At 45.5% G+C, this 27,233-nt stretch overlaps 1 protein-coding gene across 1 annotated transcript in view; it reads left to right on the plus strand.

The window, feature by feature from the left end:
• The window catches only part of PTPN23 (protein tyrosine phosphatase non-receptor type 23), a 558,626-nt gene that overhangs the window by 285,800 nt on the left and 245,593 nt on the right, over positions 1–27,233 (plus strand). Inside the window, exons 15-16 of the mRNA XM_085628617.1 lie at positions 12,895–13,040; positions 13,711–14,028. Coding sequence (XP_085484743.1) covers positions 12,895–13,040; positions 13,711–14,028 — 464 coding nt within the window. The remainder of the gene's footprint in view (positions 1–12,894; positions 13,041–13,710; positions 14,029–27,233) is intronic.

Raw genomic sequence — 27,233 nt, forward strand, 5'->3', positions numbered from 1 at the left:
TGCTACAGCGCAAAATGGAAAAGATTCACGGTGTGGTGCAGGAAAAAAGGCCTGCAAAACAGAATGACAAGAGACTCAACTGTGCTGAGGTACCTCACACACCTTCTAAAGAGTAACCTCTGCTCGAGCTCCCTAAGGGTACACCTAGCAGCAATCGTTGCCTACACCAGAGGTGAGAAGGGTACGAGTTTCTTCACCTCGCAGGTGGTGAAGAGATTCATGGAGGGAGCCAAAAGAATGGCCCCCCCGAAAAGGTTGCCGCCGCCGGCATGGAATTTAAACGTGGTTCTGACGGAGCTCATGAAGGCGCCGTTTGAACCCATTCACAAGGCCACTCTGCAAATGTTGACGATGAAAACTGCCTTCTTAGTGGCCATAACCTCACTACGCAGGGTGAGCGAGCTTCAGGCACTAACGCTACAGGAACCCTACATTCAAATTCACAAAGACAGGGTAGTCCTGAGGACGGACCCACACTTCATGCCCAAGGTAGTGTCGGCGTTCCACATGAATCAGAGTATCCAGATACCAAGTTTCTTCCAAAACCCGACTACAAACGCAGAAAAGGCACTGCACACCCTCGATGCCAGAAGAGCGGTGATGCACTACATTGAAAGAACCAAGGAACTCAGGAAGTCGAAGCAGCTGTTTGTGTCCTTTGCTACTAGCTTCATGGGTAGACCAGTGACCAAGGGCACCATCGCTAGGTGGATTGCCCTCACTATTCAATTCTGTCACAAACAGGCTGGACAGGAGCTAGCGGAGGGGCCCCAGGCTCACTCCACAAGGAAGAAGGGGGCCACCGTTGCCTTCCTGGCAAACACGCCCATCCAAGACATTTGTCTGGCTGCAACTTGGGCATCTGTGCACACGTTCACAAAACACTACTGCGTGGACATTCAGATGAATAAGGAAGCACAGGTCGGACAGAAGGTGCTACAACACATTTTCAACGACCAACGATCATCTTCCACCCAGCCACCACAAAATTAGGAAAACCGCTACAAAGTCTATGCACAGCATAGTGAATCCAGAAAGATTCACGCTGCAAAACGAAAAGTTTCTTACCTGTCGGTGTAGTTTTGCAGCTTGAAGATCTTTCTGGATTCACTAGCGAACCCACCCACCTCCGCCAGGAAGATGAGGCTGGAGGAAGAGGGGGTGAAATGGAAAAGATCAAAGAAATGGAAACGTTCAGAAAATGGACAAAAGGATTAAACAATCGCCTAGGGTAAAAAAAAAAAAAAAAAAGAGGGGAAAAAAGAACCCGAAGATGGCGCCCCAAAGGTGGGACTTCCGCAGGAAGCACGACGACGTCACGGAAGGTGCACCAAATGGTGGTCGTCGCCGCCCACCTGGGCTACAAAAAAAAAAAAAAAACAAAGAAAAGACTACGAATCCGGACCCAACCACAAGATCGCGGAATAATGCACAGCATAGTGAATCCAGAAAGATCTTCAAGCTGCAAAACTACACCGACAGGTAAGAAACTTTTCGTTACTTGCAGTTAATAAGTTAAAATCCTAACATAGAACAGTGAGCTATTAATGCAAAGGGCACCACCAGTGCTAAGGCCGTCCCTGCCCTTGAGGGCAGTCTTCCTCACTGACCTGCCTGTGCCTGAGGCTGCGAGCAAGACTCCGGCTATGCTAGCAGGCTGCACCACTACCTACCAGGCCCGGTTCTAGAGGGTGGGCCAGGCCCACCAAACATGAGCCTCCTTAGCCCTCGCAGTCGCAGTGAATCTGCCACTGATGTACAACAACAATAAAAACTGTTAACTTGTGATTTACGATCCTGCTGCAGAGCAACCATTTGTCGGTTGGTAGTTCGTAAATGCAGATAAACTGAATTTTATGGGAATAGCTCAGTGGGTTACTACCTCTGTCACAGATATCCTTGTGTTACTTGCAGTTCAGAAGTTAACATAAGACAGTGACCAATGAACTGTCATCAAAAAACTGCATACAAACTTCGCTTTTTTGTGTTGTGATGTAGTTAGAACTTCTCCATTCTTTCATTATTCTAATGTTACTAATAAGAGTTTGTTTGGGCAGTTATACATTTTTATCAGTAAAGCCAACCCTGACCACTGGAGTACTATTTAAATCCTGACTTTGTGCTTCTCCGAGTCCCGACCAAACCCCCGTAAAATATACTGCCCACCAGAATGGATGAAGTGATTTCTACACCTTGTAATCCTCATTAGTTTATGTGACATTTCGCGTAAACTGATTTTGATTTATTGTCTCTGCATAATGTGTGCTGCTGTTATGTAAAGTACTGTGACACCTTACACTGATATGAGTAGTGCTATACAACGAATGGAATGGGTATGAGAGAGGGGCAATGGAGAGATAAGGGGCACTAGTGGAGGGTGGCAGTGAGGGAATACCAGAAAGAGGTCATGGGGTGGGGGGAGCTACGGAGAGATGAACGGTGTGGGTGGCAAACAGTGAGGGAGGGTGGCAGTGAGGGAGTCGGAGAAGGAGGTCACGGGGTGGGGGGGAACTACAGAGAGCTGAGGGGCACTAGTGGAGAGTGGGAGTGAGGGAAACAGAGGTGGAGGTCATGAGGTGGGGGAACTACAGGAGAGATGAGGGGTACTAATTGAGGGTGGCAGTGAGGGAAGCCAACGAGGATGTCATGGGGCAGGGGGAACTACAGAGCGATGAGGGGCAATAGTGGAGGGTGGCAGTGAGGGAATCTTATGAGGAGGTGGGTCACAGGCTGGAAGGGAACTACAGAGAGATGAGGGGCACTTGTAGGGGTGGCAGTGAGGGAATCCGAGGAGGAGGTCACGGGGTAGGGGGGGGAACTACAGAGAGATGAGGGGCGCTGGTGGAGGGAGAGGTGAGGGAATCTGAGTAGGTCATGGGGTGGGGGGCTACAGAGAAATGAGGGGCACTAGTGGAGGATGGAAGTGAGGGAATCTGAGGAGGAGGTCATGGGGTGGGGGGGCTACAGAGAAATGTGGGGCACTAGTGGAGGATGGCAGTGAGGGAATCCGATGAGGGGGTCATGGAGTGGGGGGAAACTACGGAGTGATGAGGGGTGCTGGTGAAGGTTGGCAGTATGGGACTCTGAGGAGGAGGTCATGGGGTGTGGGAGCTACGGAGAGATGAGGGGCACTGGTGGAGGGTGGTAGTTAGGGTGTCTGAGGAGGAGACCATGAGGGGGAGTGGCTACGGAGAGATGCTTTATTTTAGCACTATTTACAAAACTCAGGATATAAAAATCATTTAATGTTTGCACATTGTCTTGTACACTTTTTACTCTGAACCTTTGCACAATTGTTTGAAGTTAAGTGCGTTTTTAAATGTCTTTATGCTATTTTATATGAAGAATAAATTGGTTATATTTAAATTCATGTTTTGTGCTCGACATTTCATTTTTTAGTGTTCTCTGTAGGAATGTCTGTGTTTTATGACTGTGTATCTTGGTGCTCCTTAAGGTAATCATTTAGTATGCTTTAAAAGTTAATACAATCCAATATGTAATGAAAAATGTGTTGAAAAATACTTTTTTTTTTTGGCCTTTCTGTCTCCCAAATTTCTTGTGTGGGGGGGACAAGTTCAACCCCCCCAAACTCCCCCTAATAGTGGTTGCTCACTGCGCTTGCTCGCTACACACCATGTGGGGGCTGGTCTCACTTTTATTTCTCTCTGATTTACTACTCGTGCCTATTTTTGGTGCTCTCTGAAAGAATGTCTATGGGTACATATGACTGGGTGGGTAACCTGGTGCTCTTGAAGGTCATCATCTACTATTTACTGTGGTTTGAAAGTTGATACAATTGAATATGTAATGAAAAATGTGCTGTAAAATTCACCATTTTGGTCGGTTGTTTTCCAAAATTTTCTTGGGGGGACAACACCCCCAAACCCCCCTAGTAGCGGTCGGACTCGCTCGCTGCGCTCGCTCGCTACGCGCTGGACGGAGGCTGGTCTGCCAAATTTGACGGGGGCTGGTCTGCCAAATTTTGCCAGGGCTGATTTCAGTTCCCAGTCCGGCCCTGACTGCACCAGCCAAACCTGGCCTGTGCTGGAGTGGACAAAGACCACGAGGACGTCCCCCCGGTGACTGTGACCCCGAATCCGGCACCCAACAACCCACCTCGACGCTCCTGACGACGCCTGCAGCCTCAGAACCAGGGACCCCCCCAACCGCGATCAACAGAGGGTAAGATTTCCCAACACCAAAAGGCACCCCTGCATCCGGCGCCCTGTGGCCCCCTGTGCCCAACTCCTGGGTACCTACCTATCCTCCAACTACCCAACTTACCTCTCGAAGTGGTAGTCTCACCTGAAGAATCTTCATCCCCAAGTTTGCAGCTTTTATTCGTTCTTGTGCTTCTATATTGCAATCCATTGAGCGCCCGACGGCTCAAAAGCACCCAGCACCCAGCCGCCCTGGCAGTGCAACTTCTACTCTAACCTACTTCACCATTTGCCCTGAGCAAGTGACCAGGAGCCCAGCTCCCACAGCCGCGTGGCCTGCTAGCCAGCAGCCACCAACCACGGGCCCCCTGCCTCCCATATGATAACATTGGGCCTACCTCACTCTGCACCCGGCTGCCCCTGTGCCGCCGAGGGTGTAACAACTGTACTTACCTGACCCTGGGAGACCTCCGAGTCTATGCCCAGTACCTTAACTCCGCCAGTCGAGTACTTACCCAAAAGCCAATAACTCCCTTTTCTTCCATAGGGTAACATTGGCTGGTTTCACTTGAAAATTCTTCTAAGTGTGGAGTTTCTAAACTTTAATATATTCACCTAAAATCAACCGAGTAACGAAATCGAAAATACTCACCTGCTATTAGGAGAGATCCCAGTGCTGGATGTTGGTGCCCAGCACTGACCCTGAAAAGTAATTACAACCATACTTACCGCTAACTCAATTTTCTCCCATAGGTAACTATTGATTGTTTTTCTGTGAAATTTCTTCTAATTGTCGATTTTTGCAAACTACAAATTTCTTTAAAAATCGTACCAACTGTGAAAACGTAATTACTTACCTGTGCTAGATAGATGTCCCCATACTGAGCCTAGGAGCCCAGCACTGGATTACAAAAGTAACAAGAACATATTTACCTGCAACTTGAATTTCCTTCCATTAGATAACATTGCCTGGTTTTTGCTGAAAAAGTTTCTAATTGTCGATTTTGCAAACATAAAAATATTCGTTAAAATTCACCTGTATAACCTAAACGCATTCTCTCAACTGCATACAGGTGGTACACTAGTGCTGGATCCAGGATCCAAAACTGAGCTAGAAAAAGTAACAATAACCCCACTTACCTGCTAAGTGAATTTCCTCCCATAGGATAACATTGGTGATTTCATTAGAAAAAGTTTCTAAGTGTCAACTTTTAAAATACCAAAATATTGCTTAAAAATCATAACAGTAACTAAATCGTATTTACTCTCCTGTTTCGAGGAACTGTCCCAGGACTGAATCTAGGATACAGTCCTGGAGTTAGAAAAGTAATCCTAAAAGTAATCAATTGCATTTAACTTGAAATTCCCATTGAGCTCAATGTATTATTGTGTTTGAAATTGTGTTGCCTATTGCAACAAACTGTAACTATTGCATTCAAAAGTCAATTGCCTATTGCAAAGTATTTAACTAAAGCATCTCATTCTGAGAAAGTATATTTTGATACCTACTGTTGGTTCTAAAATAAAAAAAACATGTATTTTTATATACAAACCATTGGCCTAGAGTTCAGTTCTTGAGTGTGTGAGAACATTTGCTGACTGAGAGTGTACAACAAATGCTTTACACTGTCCTCTGATACTGCCTTACTGCTCGACCAAGCTACCACTTTAGAGAGTAAGGTTATATCTAACGTTGGCCTCTGCCAAACCTCTGGGGACTGTGGACTCGGTGCACACTGTACCGATTTGGGAACAGTATATACAGAGCCACTTTCCTAAATGAGGTGACTTGGATGCACGGAAGAGCAATGCCCACGATGATGGAAGATGGAGCATGAACCAGAAAGTCTTGGCACCAGCAAGTCAACACGGTGTACATGCATTGGGTCCCAGCGGTTCCAGTGAAGGATACTAGCTTAAAAATTGCAGAAAGGACATGTCAGGCCTCGAGGGAGTTGAAGAACCACCAGCTGTTTGCTAGTATTTCGAAGTCTGTGCTACATCAGGAGCAGCAGACCGGTCAGCTTCGTTGTGGTGCCTGCAAATGCAGGGAAGAGACTCCTTCAATCCAAGGGAGATTACTTTGGGTGTCCTTGATGCCCACAGATCTGTTGAAGATCCTGGAAGAAGCACAGAAGCAGATGACAAAGAAGACTTGCAGAATAGCACGCCCAGGAGTCTTTCTTGATACAGTCTCAGTTCCAGGTGAAGTCCAAGTGTCCAGACGGTCGAAGAATTAAGTGGTTTCTGGCTTAAATCTTGTTCAACAATGAATCTGAGGACCCACATTTAAGCCCTTTTATACCCTAAGAAAGGTGTTGGGACCAATCAGGGGTCCCTCCCAGAGGAGGAGCCTAACACAGGGAAGGATACTCCTATGTCCTTTATCAAGTTTTGCACCAGAGTAGGAGCTAACTAAAGTATGCAATGAGGGCTCCAATGTGCCCCTCAAAGTAGTCTGGTGGCGCTGGCAAGAGTCCGCAGCCCTATACACTAAGTCTTGTCTGGGAGCTGGCTACACCTTCCTATGAAAGGAAACCTATTGTTCTGCCTTTCCCTGCTTCCGATCAGCTCAGCAGCAGGAGGGCAGAATAGTATCTAGGGTCGGCAGCAGCACTAGTTTGCTGGCAGACCTTGGAAGGCTGTTACCGGAAGTACTGGGGGCTTCCTGGAGGAGCTCCCCAGTGAATGGAATCATACCTCCAACACCCGAAACGGTGTTGGAGTATGATTCCAACATGTTTAATACCAAACATGCACCAGTTCGGCAAAGCTACTATATAGTTATCCATCTCGTAATGATGCTTAGCCACTAAATATATCAAAATGCCTGACCGCACTTACAAAGCCTGGAGAATAGACTCTGGGGTTTGTAGGGGTGTTCTGCTCATGCAGTGGCACCCTTACACTTAACCCAGCACCCTGCCTTCAGAATTGACAATGAGCCAAAAATGTTTACCTTGAAGTGCCCCTAAACGACTTTGGTTGTGATTTTTGCTATCCATATCTTCAGCTCTGGAGTCATCGCCAGCCCTTGCTGTGAAAGGGTTTTTGGGGGCGAAGCATGCATCAAGACTTTCATCCATCACAAGGCCCTTCGTCCACCACAATCCTCTCTACAATAGCATATGAACAATTGTCGGTGAAGTCATTTGTTCTTAACAGGAGATTTCAGTCGTACAAACGTTTTCAGACACATCATAAGAAATCATTTTGAAGACTGCATACAGGATAGAACCAGGATCTGGCAGCTTTTTCTAGGTTAAATGCCCATAGTGCGCATGTTGAAAATAGCGGCCTGTTTACTGGTCTTATGGAGGAAGTTGCAAGTGTGTGTGTGTGTGTGTGTGTCAAAAAGACATTACATTGGGGTTGCAAATTCATTTATGTACAAAATCTCCGTTAGTGCAAAATTAGTAGCAATGTGGTATCGATTTTAGAGTTCTGTTGACCCTATTTTATGTGTCAGTGAAATTTTATAAAACATTTCACTCTGCAGGTGCCAATAATATTGACTTCCAAAACTTGCACAGTGGGGAGGACACACTTCTGTTTGATGGAGAGCATAAGACCTTGGTCTGTACAGTGTTGACCCTAGATCAGGGGTGATGCTTGATTTGTGTGAACGTTTTGCTTCATGCCCTTCTCAATTAACACGTTTCATGTGAGGAGGGATGGTGTGGCCTGACCAGTCAAGATGGCCGACATGCTCTAGTGAGCCTCCACCAACCACTCCGTTAATCTGATCATCATCCTCCTGTCAGCAGCCCATCTGTCGTGATTTGACCCCCCCACAGCTGTTGCCCTACAGCTGTGGCATGCCTGAGGCACCTTTACTGGCCCCAGACCATTTGAATGCGAGCTGCGATGCAGTGGATACTGCCTGGGCCTTCTGCTAGGTCCCCCCCCCCCACCCTACCCCCGACTGCCTCGTTGCTGGATGCTCTGGCTACTAAATAGCTATTCCCACCTCCTCCCTAACACCTGGGCATCCCTGGATTGTTGTTTGCTGCTTGTGCTGTGGTGAAAGTAAGCGGATCTGGGTACACACAAGCGGGCCCTAAATAAGTCTTGGGGCACGGTTCCCCCTAGAACCACTCATTATGGGGAAGGACAGGTCTGCCAGGCATACACAATCAAATAAGATGGACAGTTACACCCACGCAGTTCCTCTAGCATGACAATCCTCCGGGACCCAGGCGGATGCTATCGATCAGCAGACCTTGGATGCCCAGGTTAGTGAACCCACTTTATTGTACTTGATGGCTGCCATTCAGGGTACCCAGAGAGAACTAGTCCATAAAATAGACTCTGTTGCTATTGACATCAACTTGCTGCATGCAGACTTTTGTGGTGTGGCAGGGCGTGTAACTACTAGAGAAGAAAATGTGTCTGACCTACAATCTGCAATTACATCGTTCTGTGAGACAGCATCCTCCGTACAGAAATTAACTATTGGCTCCGAATACCGTACGGAAGATGCCCAAGGTCTATCCCAGAGGAATAACCTGCAATTTGTGGGCTTCCCTGAAAAAGCCGAGGGGCACTTGGCGGAGGTGTTCCTAGTGGTTTGGTAACATTATGTGCCCACAGCAGTTGTCCAAATTTTTCGCGATTCAGGTCGCACAGAGCCCTGGCATGGCCGCCGCAGCCAGGTGCGCTGCCTAGATTGCTCATCATCTGCATCATTAATTACAGCGACAGGGATGCAATGCTGCAGTAAGTGCGGATGAAGGGCCCGCCGAACTTTGAGGGCCATCCGATATTTATTATCCCAGACTACACCTTCAAAGTCCAGGAGCAGATACGGACCTTTCTGGAGGTTAAAAGAAGACTCTGAGCGTTCGACCTGAGATATAGCCTGATGTTCCCGGCAAAACTTCAAGTATTCTATAAGAGAAAGGTGCACTTCTTCCTTACCGCATCAGAGGCCTCTGACTGGGTGAACACCTTGAAGATGCTCTTACACAAATCCAAGGGGACTGTTTCGCTGACCCCGATGTCCAAGAGGAAGCCATCATGGCATCGGAGACTGACTAAAGGTCATGCACAGACTGGACCGAGTGTGCTCTGATGGTACGCTGCACAACTCTAAGCCCATGCCATCAACAAAGACATCTCATATGAACAGATGTTCTGGTCCGAATACTGCACAGACATTACGGATGAAGACCTGCCCTAACCCCTCCCTGTTGGGGCACAGTGAGTACTAATGGTGAACCATGTTTGAAGGGCCTCAATTGAGAACATAGACCATGGGACTCCCTCTGTCGGAGCCTGGCCATTAGATACTTTTGCAGTGGGCGACAGATTGTGTTTCCTGCATGCTTGCAGACGCTGCATTTGATACTTCTAGTTGGAGTGATATGCTGGGTAGGCACACGGTGGGGCATGTCGCTTTCCTTCTAAATGTTCTCTTCTTTCCCTTTTTTCTTTTCACTCTCCTCATAGATATGATGGGTTGGCTAGACAGCTGAATGTTACAGGGACCCGGGGTCGTTAGGCCACAGCAGCACTGTGGGTGCTTATTTCAGTTATCCATGCCTGCAGTGGACCCCTAGCGTTACATTATATCTAGGATATTTCTTTCCCCCTTTTTTCAGTTGTTTGGTTAACTGAAATTGGGTATGCTGTGGGATCTGCAGGTTTTTGTCCCTCTCCTTTTAATGCTTAACTGGTTTGCATCGCTGCCCATCCGGAGGGGGAAGTTCAGGGATATGTGGGTTTGGGTAACGTTCTCTTATTGTGGGATGATTGGTAGCTCGGGTGGATAGTGTCGACAGCTGTGGCAAGAAAATGCCAGTGGTGGTGCCTAGTTGCGGGTCTGACCCTGCCTTCCTCCAAGAAACACATGTATGAGGGGATTGTGTTCCTAGCTTGTGTAAGCGTTGGAAGGGGCAGCAAAATGCCGTCATACTCTGGCTTTGCATGAGGGTTCCTGATTCAAGCGCCACCAGGTGTACTGTATCGACCTCGGGGGAATGTGGTGGACCCGGAGGGCCGTTTTGTGGTGTTGGATGGTTGGGAGGTTTGTCTTGTGATCAACAGTTCAAGCTTTTTCACAGATGTGGCAGCAGGCTCTGCCCCATTTCTCACTACTGACATGGTGTTCACTGGTGGTTGTAATGGATGCAGTGTTAGATCATGAACTACCCAAGAGCCCATACTAAATCCCATATGACTGCCCAGCTACAGGTCCTTGATACAGAGTTTCAGCCTAATAGATGTGTGGAGGGAGAGAAACCCAACACAAGGATATTTTCTTGTTCTACACCCGCCACAGGTATCTATAGTAGACTAGATTATTGCTTCCTCACTTCGGCCTTTCAACGCAGACCCCTGACATAATATATCTAGCGAGGTACATTTCAGACCATTCACCCTTGCTAATTACACTGACACTCGGACGAACACTACCAGCGGTGCCGCTGTGGCGCTTGCGGGCGGAGATATTAACAAACCCTTGTTTGCAGCCACGGTAAGGGAGGCCTTGGATCATTCTTTTCAGGAATACTGGGGCTGTTCGGGTAGCAGGGCCCCGATCTCACCTTGAACAAGTCTACCCAGAGAGGGACAGGGCACCGCAAGATACCTTTAAGGCCTTCCTGGTGGGGCTGGACTTACCCTGTCTGGGATGGTAAGAGAGGGAGGCGCTAGAGGCAGACCTGACAGGAGAAGAAATCCTGGCATCTTTGAGACGCCAAAAAGCAGCCAAGACACTAGGGGACGATGGCTGCCTGGCAGATTTCTACCACAAATACACTGACTTAGTGGCGGAAAAGCTGCAGGATCTGTACATTGGGGCGTATCAACTTCAATGCCTCCTGGATACTATGCGCTCGGAGCTTATGGTGCTGATCTAGAATCCAGGGAAGACAGTGGAGGAGCTGTCATCATTTAGACCTCTCTTCATGTTAAATGTGGATTCCAAGATGCTGAGCAGTCTCCTGGCCTCCTACCTCATCCTAGTCCACGAAGATCAATTTGGGTTTCTCCCTAACAGGAGTACCATCTATAATTTGCACAGGCTGTTACATGTCCCCGGAACCTGTACTGGTTTCTTTGCGCTAGCGTTCCATGACATAGAGCAGGCATTTGATACTGTCTTGTGGAACTACATCTGGCAGGTTCTAATTAGACTGGACTTTGGATCTAAGTATATACAGTGGCTCAGGTTGCTCTATACCAACCCGAGAGCCAGAGTCCGGACTGTTGACACAGTATTGAAGGCCTTTGCATTGTATTGAGGTATGAGACAGGGCCGCCCTCTGTCGCCATTACTATTTGCATTGCCAATGGAGCCGCTGGCGGCAATGTTGCGATTGAGATTGGAACCCTGGGGGTTCTCAGTGGGTGACACCTTACATACAATTTCCTTGTACGCAGATGATGCATTTGTACATCTGTGGGACCCTGCGGAAGCAGTTCCGGTTTTATTGGCGGCCTTGGCGCAGTTCACTACGGTATTGGGTCTTTCAGTCAACGCGCGGAAATCTCAGCTACTGGCGACGGCGGATCCCACGTTGCTCGCCCCACTCTCCCTGCTGTTGTGCTCTGAGGGCGTACGCTACTTGGGGATATGGATAGCCACTTCAAAGCAGAGGTTTCTTGACTATTGGCAGGTAATTACTGCTCTGCGGTCCTCTTTTCGATTCTGGAAAGACATACCCCTGACACTGATGGGACGGGTGGCCCTTGTATAAACGGTAATGCTGCCTTTATGTACCTCAGGGTGAGCTATATGACCTCCCTCATAGGTATTTCAGGGAATTTGATAGTCTCATGGTGGACCTCTTGTGGGCCACGAAACAGAAACGTATAGGTCTGTCCATGGTGAATCAGACTTGGAATCAAGGGGGTATTGAACTCCCTAACCTTGAGTTTTACTACATGGCTGCTCACCTCCAGCACGTGGTACTCTAGTTCGATGAGGAAGATAATTGAGAGAAACTTCTGTTGGGGGACCCAGGTGTGGGATCTACACTTCCCAAGCTCCTCATGCATGGTGCACGAATCCCGCAGGAATGTCCATTCTCAATCAGGTAAGTTGGCCTCATTTGAGTACGGGTTGTTACGAGGGTCCTACGTTGGGCCACATACGCAGATCTGAACATTTAAACCGTTTGCAGATATTGCGAACGTCATGTCCAACCAAAAATGGTGTGAAGGAGTTTGCGATGTCTTGGGCGACTTATATGGATAAGGTGGATTCCTTTGTGCTGGGCCATGGCCAATTCCTACAATACAATAAAATCGCTTTCTTGACGCCACGTGGCTTATACCCGAGACTTGGTGTAACCCTACCACAGCTGCATTACTGTTTTTAGTTAATTCAAATACCTTTCATCTTCTTTTCCTTAGCTACCTGGGGGTGGGGGGATTTGGGATTGTTATTTGCATTTCAAGTTGTTGTCTTTATCTGGAAGCTTCTCCTGTGAGGTGTAGTGCAACTTATTACTGTAATTCACAATATATTGGAAAACTAATAAAAATGCTTTCAAAACAAATTTCATTTGAGGGTTAAATTACTTCAGTTGTGACTGTTAGATTGGCATGTTGGATGGGAAAAGCAACCTTGCTTTTAAGGAATTAGATTGGGTTTTCTCTTTGCTCCTTACGTTCAGCAAGCCGCTTTGATTACTACTCGTGAACATCAGTAATTGTGTAATTAATGCTTGCACATATGTTTGCCATTGATCTTCTGATCAGATTGCAATTCCTTCTCTCCCTGTAGTCAGTTCACGGATTCATTGCAATTAGACCCAGAGACGGTTGATAATTTGGATCTATACAGCCACATTCCACCTGTTCTGATGGAGAAGTGTGCAGCACTGAGCGTCAGACCAGACACTGTAAAGAGCCTTGTGCAGTCCATGCAGGGTAAGACGTCACTAATGTGCAGCTGGTACTGTTTAACTATTGCTGTCTTTTACTAGTTTTCCACCTAGCAATATTCATAATTCCAACTCCTAGAATCCAGTTTGATATCTTCCTACAAGTCCCTCTGTCTTTCCATCCTTTACCAGGGAGATATTTGACTCTCAATGGATTGTGGGATTTTTTTTAGTAAAGAGTAATATAGCTGATCCAGTGGTCCTTTGCAGAGTTTTTAACATGTGGAACTCTAGGTCAACTTCACCCTGACATTCAAAATAAGTTCCCTGAATCACTACAGTGTTCTCTAAGCTCATACTTGCAGAGAATCCATCTCAAATTGTGGGGAAATGGCACAAGTTAACCTTGCAAATTGTTGTTTCTAAAAACCTGACCTTGAACATGGATATACGAGAGCTAAGTAGAGCAAATTAGAGGTGCCCCTGTGAGCAGAGCATGGAAGTTTGTGCTGCTGTGAAAGACCTAAGGGCATGGGTGCTCTGAATCCCCTAACTTTCATAAGAAGCATTGAAGACTTGGTGACTGTTTTCTTGCCCTGAACGATCTGTGTAATTTTACCAGTTTACACGGATTGACCACATTAAGTGTAGTCATTCTTCCTCTGTGGTTCCATTGGGAAAGTGACAGATTCTTCTGTTTTCTTCTTTACTTGCAGCCCTTTCAGGAGTTTATACAGATGTTGAAGGAACCCTGAAGGATATTAAAGAGATCTTGGATGAAAATGAAGTGCAAGACCAAAAGCTTCAGGAGGTGTTGGGAAGCCAGCTTCCTCAGACTCAGGGAAGCCCACCAGCAGCTGGCATAGCAGAGGTCAGCAAGGAGTGGGATAAGTACATGGAGGTGCATGAAAAGGCCAGTTTCACCAACACTGAGCTGCACAAGGCCATGAACTTGCATATCAGCAATCTACGACTCTTGAGTGGGCCTCTGGAGCAGCTTCGGGCAGCTCTTCCCTCTCCTTCCCTTACTGAAGGTGAGCAGTTTTCCGAGATTCATTTAATGCAATGTTTCCCAAACTGTGGGTCGCAACTTGATTTTTGGTAGGTCACGAAAGTTGGAGCAATAAAGATGCCTTTAAAGTCTGTGTTTAACATGTCGCATTCGCGTGTGAGTCAAAGACAGAGGTCAAATGTCAGACTGCTTTATTCTTTCAACATGGGGTTCGGTGCTTTCTTTCTTTGACTGCAAAGTGAGAGGAGTTCTTACAGTGACTAATGTGACAATGTAGGATGTTGTTTTTTTGTAATAAACAACAGAATGCAAATTCCTGTAAATTAACTGTTTGCATCCAACAGTTGGAAAAGGAAAAATAATGCACTTTTTTTGTAATTGGGAAGTGTGTTGGAAATAGATTGTGATATAATCAAACAAATGATAAATAGTCACAGAAACCCGATTTCCATACATCATTTGTGCTGTATAGTGTTATCAGTAAAACTGTATGTGTGAGCACAGTTAATGGCCATTTAATTGGAAAATGTGCTGTCTGTAAATGACAATACGTTACCGCACGATGCTTTAGTTACATTCAGAAATCGCCCTGCCTCAGGCCCATTAAAGGTATATAGGTCACAAACTTTAGTTCTAAAAAGTGAGTTGTGGTTCAATAATGCTTGGGAGCCGCTGATCTAATGTAACTTTCTCAAGAAAGGATCAGTCATCATTGTGGTGCCCTCAAGCGCTCATGCACCATCCCTGCCCATGCAGAGAACAGACCCTACAAGCAGGCAGACAAGTGATGCACTTGCACCCATCAAAGGATTGTGTTGGTTGAAAATCCCAAAGACACATGAATTCTTAATCCAAGTCTGTAATCACTTTATCGGGTTCTCAAGGGCATCTAGTAGCTACTAGGCCTTCATTGTATTAATTGAATTAGTTTACTACTGGCATCCCTAGGGTCCCTGTATTAATGTCACCCAAATTGAAATCCAAGCACATCCCTTCAGCACTTGACTTTCATAATAAGGAAGACACAGAAGTCAAAGGCTCCCCTATGGAGGTGATATGGGTTTGAAAAGGAGAAATCTGTAAGAGGGCTTTTACTTTTAAAAAGAAATTACTTGAATGCACACAAAGCTAATTACTATGTATAAAATCCAAAAATGTATTAACCCAGTATACAGTTGGCAAAGAATATATCAAATAGTCCAAAGATTCTAGGTGCGAATAACAGTTTAATTCTTCAACAAAATGAGCCGTCCCAGGTAACCAGGGTACACATTACCTGCTATAAATATTGACTACAGATAGCAACAGACACCATAATTCTTGTCTGCTGAAAATATCTACAAAATTCTTGTTGACAATTTGCTTGCACGCAGGCTCTAACAGGGAAAACCACAGCAGCCCTAGGCAGACCTACTAAACTCTTTACGATCAGCACGTTTAGGCCCACACACTTTGAGAAGGTAATCATGGCCAATTACACAAGGACCTACTGCGTTTGACAAATCACATCTGTTAAACCAGAATGTCAAACTTTAACACATTTAAAACATTAAGACCTTTGCCTAAAGAAACTTAAAACAACCTTCAGGTAGACTTAATGCATTTAAACATTAATGAGTCCTCACTTGAGATAAAAACAGTAAATTTTGCCAGGCCCAAGAAAATGTATGAAACAATTAACAATAAATTTTAATTTAAAGCAAAATCACTACTGGACTTTTTTACCACAGGAACCGCAAGTCATCTGAAAATCGCACCTTGTGTACCTCCGTTCCCAACCAAACCTCCTGAAACCTCCGCTAAGGCCAGCCAAGGTTAGACCCAGACAGGCAGCTCTGAACAGTCACTTTTTCATTCTGAGCGCCTGAGTTCTCTTTCCGGTGGATGGCTTGAGCCACCACCACCACCACCACCACCTACCTGGGGCCGCCTGACAACCAGATTTGTTGATCTCAGCACTTTGCCTTTCTTGCACAGCTATAGTCTCCTTTCCTAGACCATGTGCTTCTGCAGTGCATGATTGGAGTTCCCGCTCTGTGCAGGGAAGTTTACCTCTTTCTTGATAGCAGAATCCGTTTCTCCTGCAGGGTCAGACTTGAAGTCCCTAACACATTTCCATAGTCACCAGGCAGATGGATTAGCAAATTCACAAGGTAGGCTCCTCTGGAGGATGCAGTCAAGCAATCCTTTTGCTCCAAGTCTCAAGTGATCATGGGTTCATGCTTATTGTAATGAAAAACCTTGGAAATGGAATGTTCTGTTAAAAAAATACAAATTGCAAAGTAGTTAGTAGCCACAGGAAAAATGGGTACCATGCATGATTGTTTTATAATGGCTCGTAGAACTTTAAAACAAACGCACCAGTGGACTAAAAGACAGTGTTATCTCAACTGGCTTTTGCCATGATTTCTTGATGCAGCCAGGATTCTGTCCTGTGTTGCAAGCATGAATTTCATGAATTCTGCCAGAAGTAGTTTGTCATTGCAGTTAAAACCACTATTGTCAACCTCTTTGCACTTTCTGACTCTGTCGGAAGAAAAGCTGATTTCAAGAACAATTTGCAGTCATTTTTCCAGGCTGGGTAATTACAAAGAAAGCGAGACATCCTATTAGGTTTTGTGTTACACAGGAGACCTGTAGAATGGTCTGTTCCTTGTTTCCAACTTAGTCCTGCCTCACTGAAATCAAGCAGACCAAATCTCAGTCTGAGATTAGTCTATTTTAGTAGACTCTCTCATTGACACTGTTAAATATGGCTGTAAACCTGATTTTATGTATGAGCTTCCCACCCCACTAGATATTTTGCTGCTATTCCATATCAGTAGATCTTTGTTGAATGATATTTATTCCACCTCTCTCTGCATAAAATGATTGTGACAGGCCTGAATTCCACAATGACATTATGTCGTTATTTTAAAGGGCCTTTGGTAAAGATCCCCTTCAACTCATTTGATTCGTTTTAGTGCCAGTCCGCTCTTCTCATAAAATTGCTTCTAGTGTACCTTGTCTGGAAAATTTGTTTCCTTGCCAGTACCTCAATAATGCTGCTTCGCCTGCCAGAAATGCATTTAACAGGCAACATTGAATCCTGAGATGTACCTGAGGTGTCGATGTAGGAGGACAAAACAGACGCCTGTCTAGTTTACCTTACGCAGTATTAAGCCACAACGAAAACATACAATTAAAGGCTTCATTCCCATACCTGAGTGCAGATAAACACATTGCCGTTAAAACGTTTAATAAAGGGCTCAGGGACATGCCAGTAGTTCTCTCGAGAACTACAGATTTGAACCTACAAGCAATAGTGATTTTAATTTCAGAAATATGTTTTGCATGTTGTAGCTGCATCTCTTGTGCAGCCACCATAATGTCATTAATATATGGATACCTACCAGTGTTCGATGCTTTAAAGGACCACTTACCAATTTTGTTGCGTTTTCAGTAAATATCACTGTTTGTTTTAGCATTATTTTTTGACAGAGTTTGCATCGCATTTTGCTCCAAAGCATGTGAGTAAATGTTGAAGACATGTAAATGAAATAGCGTGGGTTACGCTTTTGGGACATGGGTCTTATCACGGCCAAACGCATGATTACCAAGCACTGGAAAGCAGCAGTTTCCCCGCAAGTACGCCACTGGAAAGCCTCCTTTGTTAATTGGGCGCAAGCGGAGAGCGCGGTGCTCCTTCGCGAGGAAACGGCAGGGCTCCGGAAGTTCCCCATCGCACACCTCTGGGACACTCTCCTTGGGACATTCCAGGGGGCTTGCCGGGATAGGGGGATAACCTGAATCCCTGAGATATGTTGCCCTGACGGCCCCCTGTCTCTTTTGTTCCCCTCTCCTGACTTGCGAACCCCCGCGCACATCGCGCGGTCCTGCCGAGCCCAACCTGACAGCCAATGACCCTCCTGCTCTGCCGCAGACCGATCTCCACCCCCCCTCCCTCTTCACTCCCCCTCAGCCCTGTTTGGGTTTATGACCTTAACCCTAGCACATACTCTTGCTATGCATACACGGGATAGATAAGGACTATGATGCTGCATACCAGGCTCGCCAACTCTATGCGCTGCCATATGTGTAGCTGTGAGCTATACTGGGTTATCCTTGCCGCGCTGCGGCCCGCACTCTGAGCGCGTTGCTGGCGTTTGTCCACCCGGAGGCCTCTACATTCTGGGGACATGGTGACGTCCGCTGGGTCACTGACTTGGGGCCTGGGTGGCAGCCGGCATAGCTGTGGAGTGGGCTAGATCACAGCGCCATCCTCTACCGTTGATAACCTGCACCCGAGACACCTCTAAAACTAAAAAGCACATACGTAACATTCCGCGCCTGCTCCCTTCACAATGCACACACCTCCCCTTCCGCGCGCATGTCATCCTGAATAATGCCGCCGGACCTCCGGGTTGCCGGCTAAATGGCTGTGTTCTTATCTCTGGAAATGTACACTTTATTTGACTGCTTTGCCATATGGACGGGGAATGTGCGTTGTAAGATGGCATAAATGTGCACAATAAAGGTTTTCCAAAAAAAAAAAAAAAAATGAAATAGCGTGGGATTAAACAAAGATCTCTCCTTTGGGCCTTTATTTGTTTCTATTCGATCAGAGATGCATTTTAACCTTGTCTTAGTTTAACACCTACCCAGATCTTCTGATATAATCACTGTGTCGCCCTTAATAATGTATCCGGAATCCTCCAGCAACGTAGCTTGCTCCATTGACGTTATTAAATGCTGGTTAACAATCTGAAGCATGCGTACAGAGAGATGCTGCCAGGAATGGTGTGGAAGTCAGCATAGATTAGAGCTACTATCTAATTAGTTGTTCCTCCCTCTATACGTAAACCTGTCTGATACCAGGAGATGAGTTTAGCATTTTCTTATTCTTTCAGATCTTCAAGCAATAGTTACGCATATGCTCGATCATAGCTACCATTCTGTAATTTTTGTGGGTCTGCTTGACAATCCTTTTTATGTATGGGATGTAAAATCGAGTCTAGCCATGAGTCTGGTATGACCGTGGACATATGGCAACCATGACGTTTAAGCACTTACGCCCTAAGAGAGATATCTTGTTTGAAGAGTGCTGCAGGAAGGCCTTTAGGCCCAGGGGCATGGTCAGACTTACAAGTTTTGATGACCGTTGCAACCCTGTCTGTGGTTGCCCATACACTAAATTCTGTTGGTGATCTTGCAGGTGGAGTGTTTGCCCCTTCCATGGAGACGTCGATGTCCAGATTTTAATGTGGTTTTGCCATTGCTCAGTGGTGACCTTGCTAACTGTTAATAGAGATTGAGTTTGAATTAATTTGTTAACCCCTTCAGTGCTACGCCCTTTCCCCCTCCTGTGCCTGGCGTTGCACTAGTGGGTGGGGTCCATGACGAGATAGTCTCGTCATGGGCACAGCGCAACCGTGCTCCATGACGAGACTATCTCGTCATGGGCACTGAAGAGGTTAATGAAGTTCCAGAACTTTCTTGAGCATCCAGAAGTAATTATTGTGTGCTGTTCCAAGCATTGCCTATTACTACTGACCTGCCATTTTGCTTCACATACTGTTTCTTATAAGCACACCTTAGATCTTTACCATGGACTTTGTCAGAGGCAAAAAAGCGCGAGTTCCTTTGCACTTTTGTCATGGCCTTCTTTTTGCTTTTTAGTGCTTTGTTGTGCCATCTAGTTGTTAGTTTAGCATGTTCCATAATCCTCGGGGCCGGTGACTTTCGAGCGAGAAATTCAGTTCAATCCTTCATTATGGCTGAGGTTGTCCTTAAAGAACAACCCACATGCTTGCTTTTATTTCCCCACCTCGGCTCTGCTCCCCTGGATGGAAAACATTCAAGGCTTATTTCAGAGGGGAATTACGAAGCCTGTCTACTGCTCAAAAGAGGGTTGAACGTTCTAGTTTAAAGGCTTTTGAGGATAAAGTAGGCTCATTGAAAGGCGATGTGCTCCAAGCTAGAACGAGGCCCCCTGATGTTCAGGCAAGGTTGCAGAAGCAATTTGAAGATAGAAGGCTAGAATATAGGGTCTATTTGAATCAAAAATGCAGAGTTCAGTGGAATGCCAGGTCTTTACTGTAGGAAAGTGGGTTTCTGTTGCAGTAACCCCCCTACTTTTTGCCAGACTACTGATGCACTTTTTCTTGGTCTGCCCTGGGTCCCTGCCAATCAGGTTTACAGGGCCTGTGTTCTTTCCCCAAAACTAACCCAATTGGCATCCCTGGCCATAGGTCAGCCCCTGGTAAATGGTACCACAGGTACCCAGGGCACTGTGACCATGGAAGACCTCTAAGGGCTGCAGCACTTATTGTGTTACCCTTAGAGGCCCTGTACCTTTACACACACACACACATACACTGCCTTTGCAGACTGCGTGTTTTGGTGCAGAACAAAGTAAAGAGTCGACATGGCACACATTCCCAGGCCTGGCAGCCTTTGTAAGCCATCCCCCAGCCTCTCCTGCTATCAGGAGCAGGCCCCCTTCCTGTCTCCCCTCCCTTTCGGCGGGAAGATGAGCGGGAAAATATAGCCAGCCCAGGAGGTGTGCCCACCTCTGCCAACTCCACCCCTCAGGTGTGGGAGGCGAGGTGAAGCCCACTCTCCAGTGCTCGCCATCTTGCAGTTGGCAGGTACTCCCCAATCAGGACTAGGAATTGGGCTCACTCCCCCACGTGGGGTGAGCACACCAAGGGTGTAGTCACCCTAAGGTCAGTAGCCCATGGCTACTGACCTCAAGACCCCTAAAACGCCCCCTAAATACTGTATTTAGGGGGCAGCCCTGAACCAAGAAGGCAGATCCAGCCTACCTACAAGAAAAAAAGAAGGACGAAGAGATGTGCAGAGCTAACAAGAGGACGACGCCCACTGACTTGGTCCCAGCCCTACAGGTCGGTCTCACCTCGAACCTGCTCCTGCGAAATCCCGGCGTGTCCAGCAGCCAGCAACCTCACAAACCCTGGAGGACCTGCCTGCCTTCACTTTCCAGACTGTTTATCACCGGACGTGTTTAAACTGCAGCTTCTGGTGCCAGCCAGAGACTGCGAATCCAGCCCACTCTGCACCCGCCGAACTCGGCCCGAGCTAGAGTGGAAAAACACCACGAGGAGGTCCCCCCGGCGATCCTGACCCGAGATCTGGCGACCCCTGACCTGCCTCAATCCTCCAGACAACCCGTGCAGCCTCAATTCAGAGGACCCCCCCTACCGCAACCAGAGCTGATAAGAATATCCGACATCAAAAGGCACCCCTGCACCAGACGCCCCACTGCCTTGTGTACCCAAACCAACGGTGCCTAACCAACCCACGACATCCCAGCTTACCCCTCGAAGTGGTGGTCGCACCTGGAAGATCCTTGTCCCCGAGCCTGCAGTGTTTCTTTGCCCCGGAGGTTCTCAATTGAAAACAACAGGGCACCGACCTCAAAACAGCACCCTGCACCCGGCCGCCCTAGTGCCACTGAGTGTGCAACAACAGTGCATCACTGACCCTGGGAGACCCCTGAGTCTAACCCCAGAACCTTAAGTCAAACAGTCGATTACTTACCTGAGAACCGTTAACCTGTTTTCCCTCCATGGGATAACATTGACACTTTTTCTATAAAAAGTTTCTAAGTGTTGAGTTTTGAAATCTAAAAATATTCCTTAAAAATCGCACAAATAACCAAAACGGGTTTACTCACCTGTTTGCAGGAAATGTCCCAGTGCTGAATCTAAGTATCCAGCACCGAGTTAGAAAAGTAACGTGAAAAGTAACTTCCCTGCAATTTACTGTAAAAGCCTATTCATTTCAATGTACTGCTCCAAAAAGTTTCCAAGTGTGGAGTTTTGAAAACTGAAAATATTCTTTAAAAATCATGCGAATAACCAAAACGTAATTACTTACCTGGTTCTAGGAAATGTCCCAGTGCTAAATCTAGGTATCTAGCACTGAGTTAGAAAAGTAACGTAAAAAGTAACTTACTGAAAAAGCCTATTCATTCCAATGTACTGTATTTGCTAAGTATTGCATACTACTGCTCCCCTGAAAGTCAAACAAAGTACAATTTCTATTACATTTTCAAACTGTTCTATAGCCATTAACTTATTACTGAAAAGTATTTAATGCTTACCTGTACCAGGCTTGCTTGGTTCTAAAAATAAACAGTATATTTTTTATACAAACACAATTGGCCTAGAGTTCAGTTCTGGAGCATGTGAATTAATTTGCAGACTGTGTGTGTACATCAAATGCTTAACACTGTCCTCTGATACTGCCTTACTGCTCGACCAAGCTACCACTAATCAAGAGTAAGGTTCTATCTAACTTTAACCTCTGCCTACCTCTGGGGACACTTGGACTCTATACACACTATACCTCATTTTGGTGTAGTATATATATAGAGCCAGTTTCTTACATATGCAGATCTTTAAGTACGGGGAAAAAGCTGGTGCCTTATTGGCCTGGAAGGCTCGCACAGACAGTTCTAGGAATTTTATTGAAAAATTGGTTGTGAATGATAGAGGGGACACTTCGGGGAAGCAGGAAGATATGCAGGCCTGCTTGGTGTCTCTTTTCTAGTTCATATGGGGAGGAAATCTCCTCAAACTTGGAGTGTATTAAGGCCTGGCTGAGAAAGCTGCAGCTCCCCAATTTGATAGATGCGAGTAGTAAGGCTCTTGACACTCCAGTAACCAAGGAGGAGATTTGCTTGCGCATAACCGAAAGTCGGATGGGTAAAGCCACAGGTGCTGATGCTCTACCAAATGAAGTAAATAACCTCGAAGAGCTTATGTCATCCTTGAAGCTCTGTTTAACTCAATCTGTAGGCATAGTGGTCAGGTCCCTAAATCCTGGAAAGAGGCCTCTGTAGTCCTTATTTTGAAACCCTCCTACTAGGACAGATTTCTATCTGCCAATCTCCCTGCTTAATGCAGATAAGATCTTTTATGAGCATCTTAGCAGGGAGACTGGCCAAGCTCGCTCCTCAGCTTATACATTTAGATCGGAAGGGTTTTATTCCCAAGAGATGCATACAGGAACAGACCCAACAGTTAATTGGTACGATAGATATTGCCAACGAATGATCTTCTCCTTTGGCCGTAGTAGCGTTGGATGCCGCTAAGGGGTTTGACTGAGTATGCTGGGTCTTTCCTTTGGAGGTTTTGAGCACACTGAGATTCCTCACTAAATGTATTAATACACTTAAGGTGATCGATGAAGGAGCATCGGCCAGGATTTTCTTTAATGGTACATTATCCCCCACTTTTAAATTACTAAGAGGGACACGGCAGGGCTGCCCCCTATCTCCTCTCCTCTTTGACATTTATATAGAGCCACTCACTCACCAGCTGAGATTGGATTCTTCTGTTGTTCTATTCAGTTCTCTGCCTTATAGCTGTAAAATCGCGCTTTATGCTGACAATTTATTAATCTGCACAGCTGACACTCTGATCTCGATTCAGAGTGAAATAATTACTGGTGGGATTTGGCTCTCTTTCTGGTTACTTAGTAAACATTGCTAAAACCGAGGTTATGTGTTGGAACATCACGGACTGGGAGTGGAGAGTGAGTTCCAAGTTTAGATATTTGGGCATTACAGTAGTGAGCGATATTGATAAAATTCCACAGCTCAACTTGATAAGGGTCACCAAAGAGATTGACTGTCTATTAAGTAGGTGGAAAAATCTCCCACTGACAATTATTGGACGGGTTAATTTAATAAAAATGGTTATTCTTCCTAAATTAACCTATCTTTTTAATTCTATTCCTCTTCGGTTTCCCAAACAGGGCATTGATAAAATTCAGGGGGAGGTTGCGAGTTTTATTTGGACCCATAAAGGAGCTAGGCTATCTTGGAAAAAACTTGGACGCTAGCTGAATAAAGGGGATTTGCCTTACCCGATTTTAATTGGTACTGCGTCGCTTTCCAATTTAAAAATAATCTAATGCTTCTGGCGAAAATGGATGATTCCACTTGGGGGAAACATTTGGGGGAGATGGTAAGGCATTGGAGTGTGGAGGGCTTCTTATATAAGTTTGGTGCTCCCAGGTGTTTTAAGAAGGTTTGACTAAAAGTATTGAAATCTGCCTTAAATACTTGGTATAGAGTCAGGAGGAGGTGGGGCATTGGTTACTATTCAGTTTTAGCTCCAGTTTGGGACTCCCCTGGAAACTCAGAATGTTTAAAGGACATCTTAAGTCTTCCACTCAGAAAGGCGGGTGGCTCAACTTGGTCAGATCTGGTGTCATTGGAGGGAGTGCACCCCTGGGAAGTATTAAAGCCTAAAACCAGCAATGAGTTGTCTAGATTTTAATTTATCCAATTATCCATCTGGTTTGGGGATACAAAAAAGAGATTGGGGGTGACCATGAATTAGAGTCGTCTCCTTTAGGACATTAGATCTAAGAACAAGGAGGTGGCAAGGTGGTATGATAGATTCCTGGTAGCAGAGAAAAAGATACTACCACCCCCCATTCGGTGTGGAGTGGAACCCTCCTGGAGGGAGATATTGAGTCAGCATGGGATAATTCTTCAAAGACTCTGTACTGTTAAACCAGCTAATTTGAAGAGGAACCATTTCTTCACCCTTAATCGCCTTTACTGGACCCCACACAAAAGATCCAAGTTTGCCCCTCAACCCCCACCTATATGTGCGAGGTGTGGCTGTGTAGGAGCTAACGATGTCTATTTTTTGTTGTTGAATGTTTGTGCCTGTGAGACTTTTGGGGTGGAATAGAACTTGCACTAAAAGGCATTTTTTATCAGCAGATCAAATTGAATGCAATGCGTATCCTCCTAGGAGAAGAAGGAGAACTAACTATGTTGTTGAGGCGGTCCCAAAGAAGGTTGCTCTTCTGTTTGATTCTTATCGCTAGAAGGAAAATCTGTTTAGAATGGAGGGACTTTTTGCCTCTGACAGTGGAAGATTGGGTCAGGGCTGCTGTTAGGATCTGTTGTTTAGACCAGGGAACAGCAAAAAGCTTTAATTCGACTATATGGTCTCACTTCTTAATTTGGTGCAGCTCTTTGGGTGTTGGCTATCCGTCCCAGTGATTACACCAACTCACTGGCAAAGGTGAGGGTCCAGGTTGGAAATGGACTTGTGCGATTGCAGTGACCGCTGGGCTGACAGTTAGACGATGCAGCTTTTTCTTTTCGATTATTGCAGAAGCTCTTTGGTGATATGAGGGAAATAATATATATATATATTTTTTAAATCCTTCACTATGGCTGATCTCTGACCAGCAGTATGCTGACAGAGTTTTATCACCATCTCTATCTAAGTAGGATCTTAGCTGTTTAAGCAAAAGCATTTCCAGCCAAGAAGACTTTTTTGGGATTGTTTCACCGTTCCATTTAATTCTCTTCAGACTCACAAGGCCTTTTTAGGTCCCCATGCACTTTAGTTTTTAGGTTCAGTACCTGGGAGGCTTGATTCAAAAAGTTGAGGCAAATGATTGCTTTCCATTCTTATATTTTTTGTTTTTGTGTATAACTTGAAACAACTAGACGGAACCAAATGTGCAGTCAAGAATGAATAGTTTTCAACCAATAATAAATATCATTTGCATAGGGCGATCAGATGAATAGAGGCCGTTTAGGTCACGTAGCCCTAGAGTATTGTGAAAATTAAATATTTTAAGGTCTGCACATGAATGTGAGGAGTGTCTGCCTGCAGGAATGTTCTTTTCTGTGCTTGTATGTATTCATGCTTCACTGCCCCTTTCCCCGTTTGATAGGTCTGAATTGAAATTGCCTGCCACCATTGTAACACTTTCTGCAAAGTAAATTTTTAGATCTTTTAGGGTTTTAACTAAGTGATTTAACGAGTGCCATTTTGTTGCATAATGTGGATTGATGTAGGTATTTATGATTATTTAGCTTACAGTACAGAGATTCACCTGAGAGTCTTAACAGAACAGCCAGAATAAAGGTACTGTCAATACTGCTGCATTTTAAGTTGACAAAAAATGGTTTTCTCTTGAATAAACAGCCAGTCCTCCTATGGTTTTTCCCCCTTTCATAGATTTAAGTGCAGGAGTGGAGAACACTAGATGAGGTGGTACAGTGTTCCAGGTGTCTCGTACACATATAATATCACACATTTGAATGAACTGTATAACATAGTCCTCAGATTGCAGACATCACCAACTTCAAAAGTTCCGTGAACAAAAGACAAACTTAAGCTTTTGTAACTCAGATGGTGGATTACAAATGATCTGTGGTTACTGGTTTAGAAATTGCAGATTTTACTCTGGCAAGAGTGGTGGGAACCGAAGGCTAATCAGCTCTGTCTTCATTGATGATATCGTTTTTTATAGTGAAGACACGACCTGCCTTACGAGAAAATTTTATTTGGGGCATTATTAGAATCTATCATTAAGGCATGTGTTGCATTGTACAGTTTGCAAGTCTAATGGTGCCTGTCCCCCATTAGCACAATGACAGTTTTGCAGTTGTTTGGTTTAGAATTGTCAGATATCCAGTCACTATTGGCCTGACCTTATCTGAATCATCCATATTCTGCCAGTTAACTGGTTTAGACTCATTCTAATCACATGTTTGAGATGGAATAACCGGTGTTGTAAGAATTATGCTTCTATCACGGTGGTTTACTGCAGGATGGGATTGTAATAAACAGAAACTTATTTCCTCTGTTGACAATGTCATGCGGAACTAGAGGTGAGTTGAGAGTCGTCCACAGTAATGTATTATCCTCTCCTTCTTCATCATGCAGTTCCTCTTTAGTACAGGCAGTTTACAGCTTGCTATGCAGGGAGTTTTGCTGAGGTTGTCCCCCATCGCCACCCCTTGGCTAGGACGCCAGCAATCAAAGATCTTGACTGTGGAGCTTAAGTGATTTACACCCACCCTGTACTGTGGATCCATGCACTTGTCAGTTAGAATACAGAGACACTGACTAGGGTTGCTATCCTGTACTTAGCCTAGTTTTGAAAACCACAATGTGGATTCCATAGATTCATCTCTGTAGCAGGTCTTTAGTTAGTGTCTGACATTTAATTTTTAGTCCCAGACCGATCAGACTAAAATATTTGTCACTCAAATTCTTAAGAAAGAGGGGTGGAATTGTCAGAGAATTCCAAAATAAAGGCAGGAAAGGAGGAGAAACCCTACCATTTAGCTACTGCACACTGCTGTCCGTAGTAACTCCTCTGAGGGACAAATGAAGCAAGCAGATGGTTAGAACAGTTATTGCAGCTCAGAGGGGCATCTTTCTCCCTTATTCC

The sequence above is a fragment of the Triturus cristatus genome, chromosome 10 (genome assembly GCF_964204655.1).
Source record: "Triturus cristatus chromosome 10, aTriCri1.1, whole genome shotgun sequence".
In the NCBI taxonomy this organism is placed as follows: domain Eukaryota; kingdom Metazoa; phylum Chordata; class Amphibia; order Caudata; family Salamandridae; genus Triturus; species Triturus cristatus.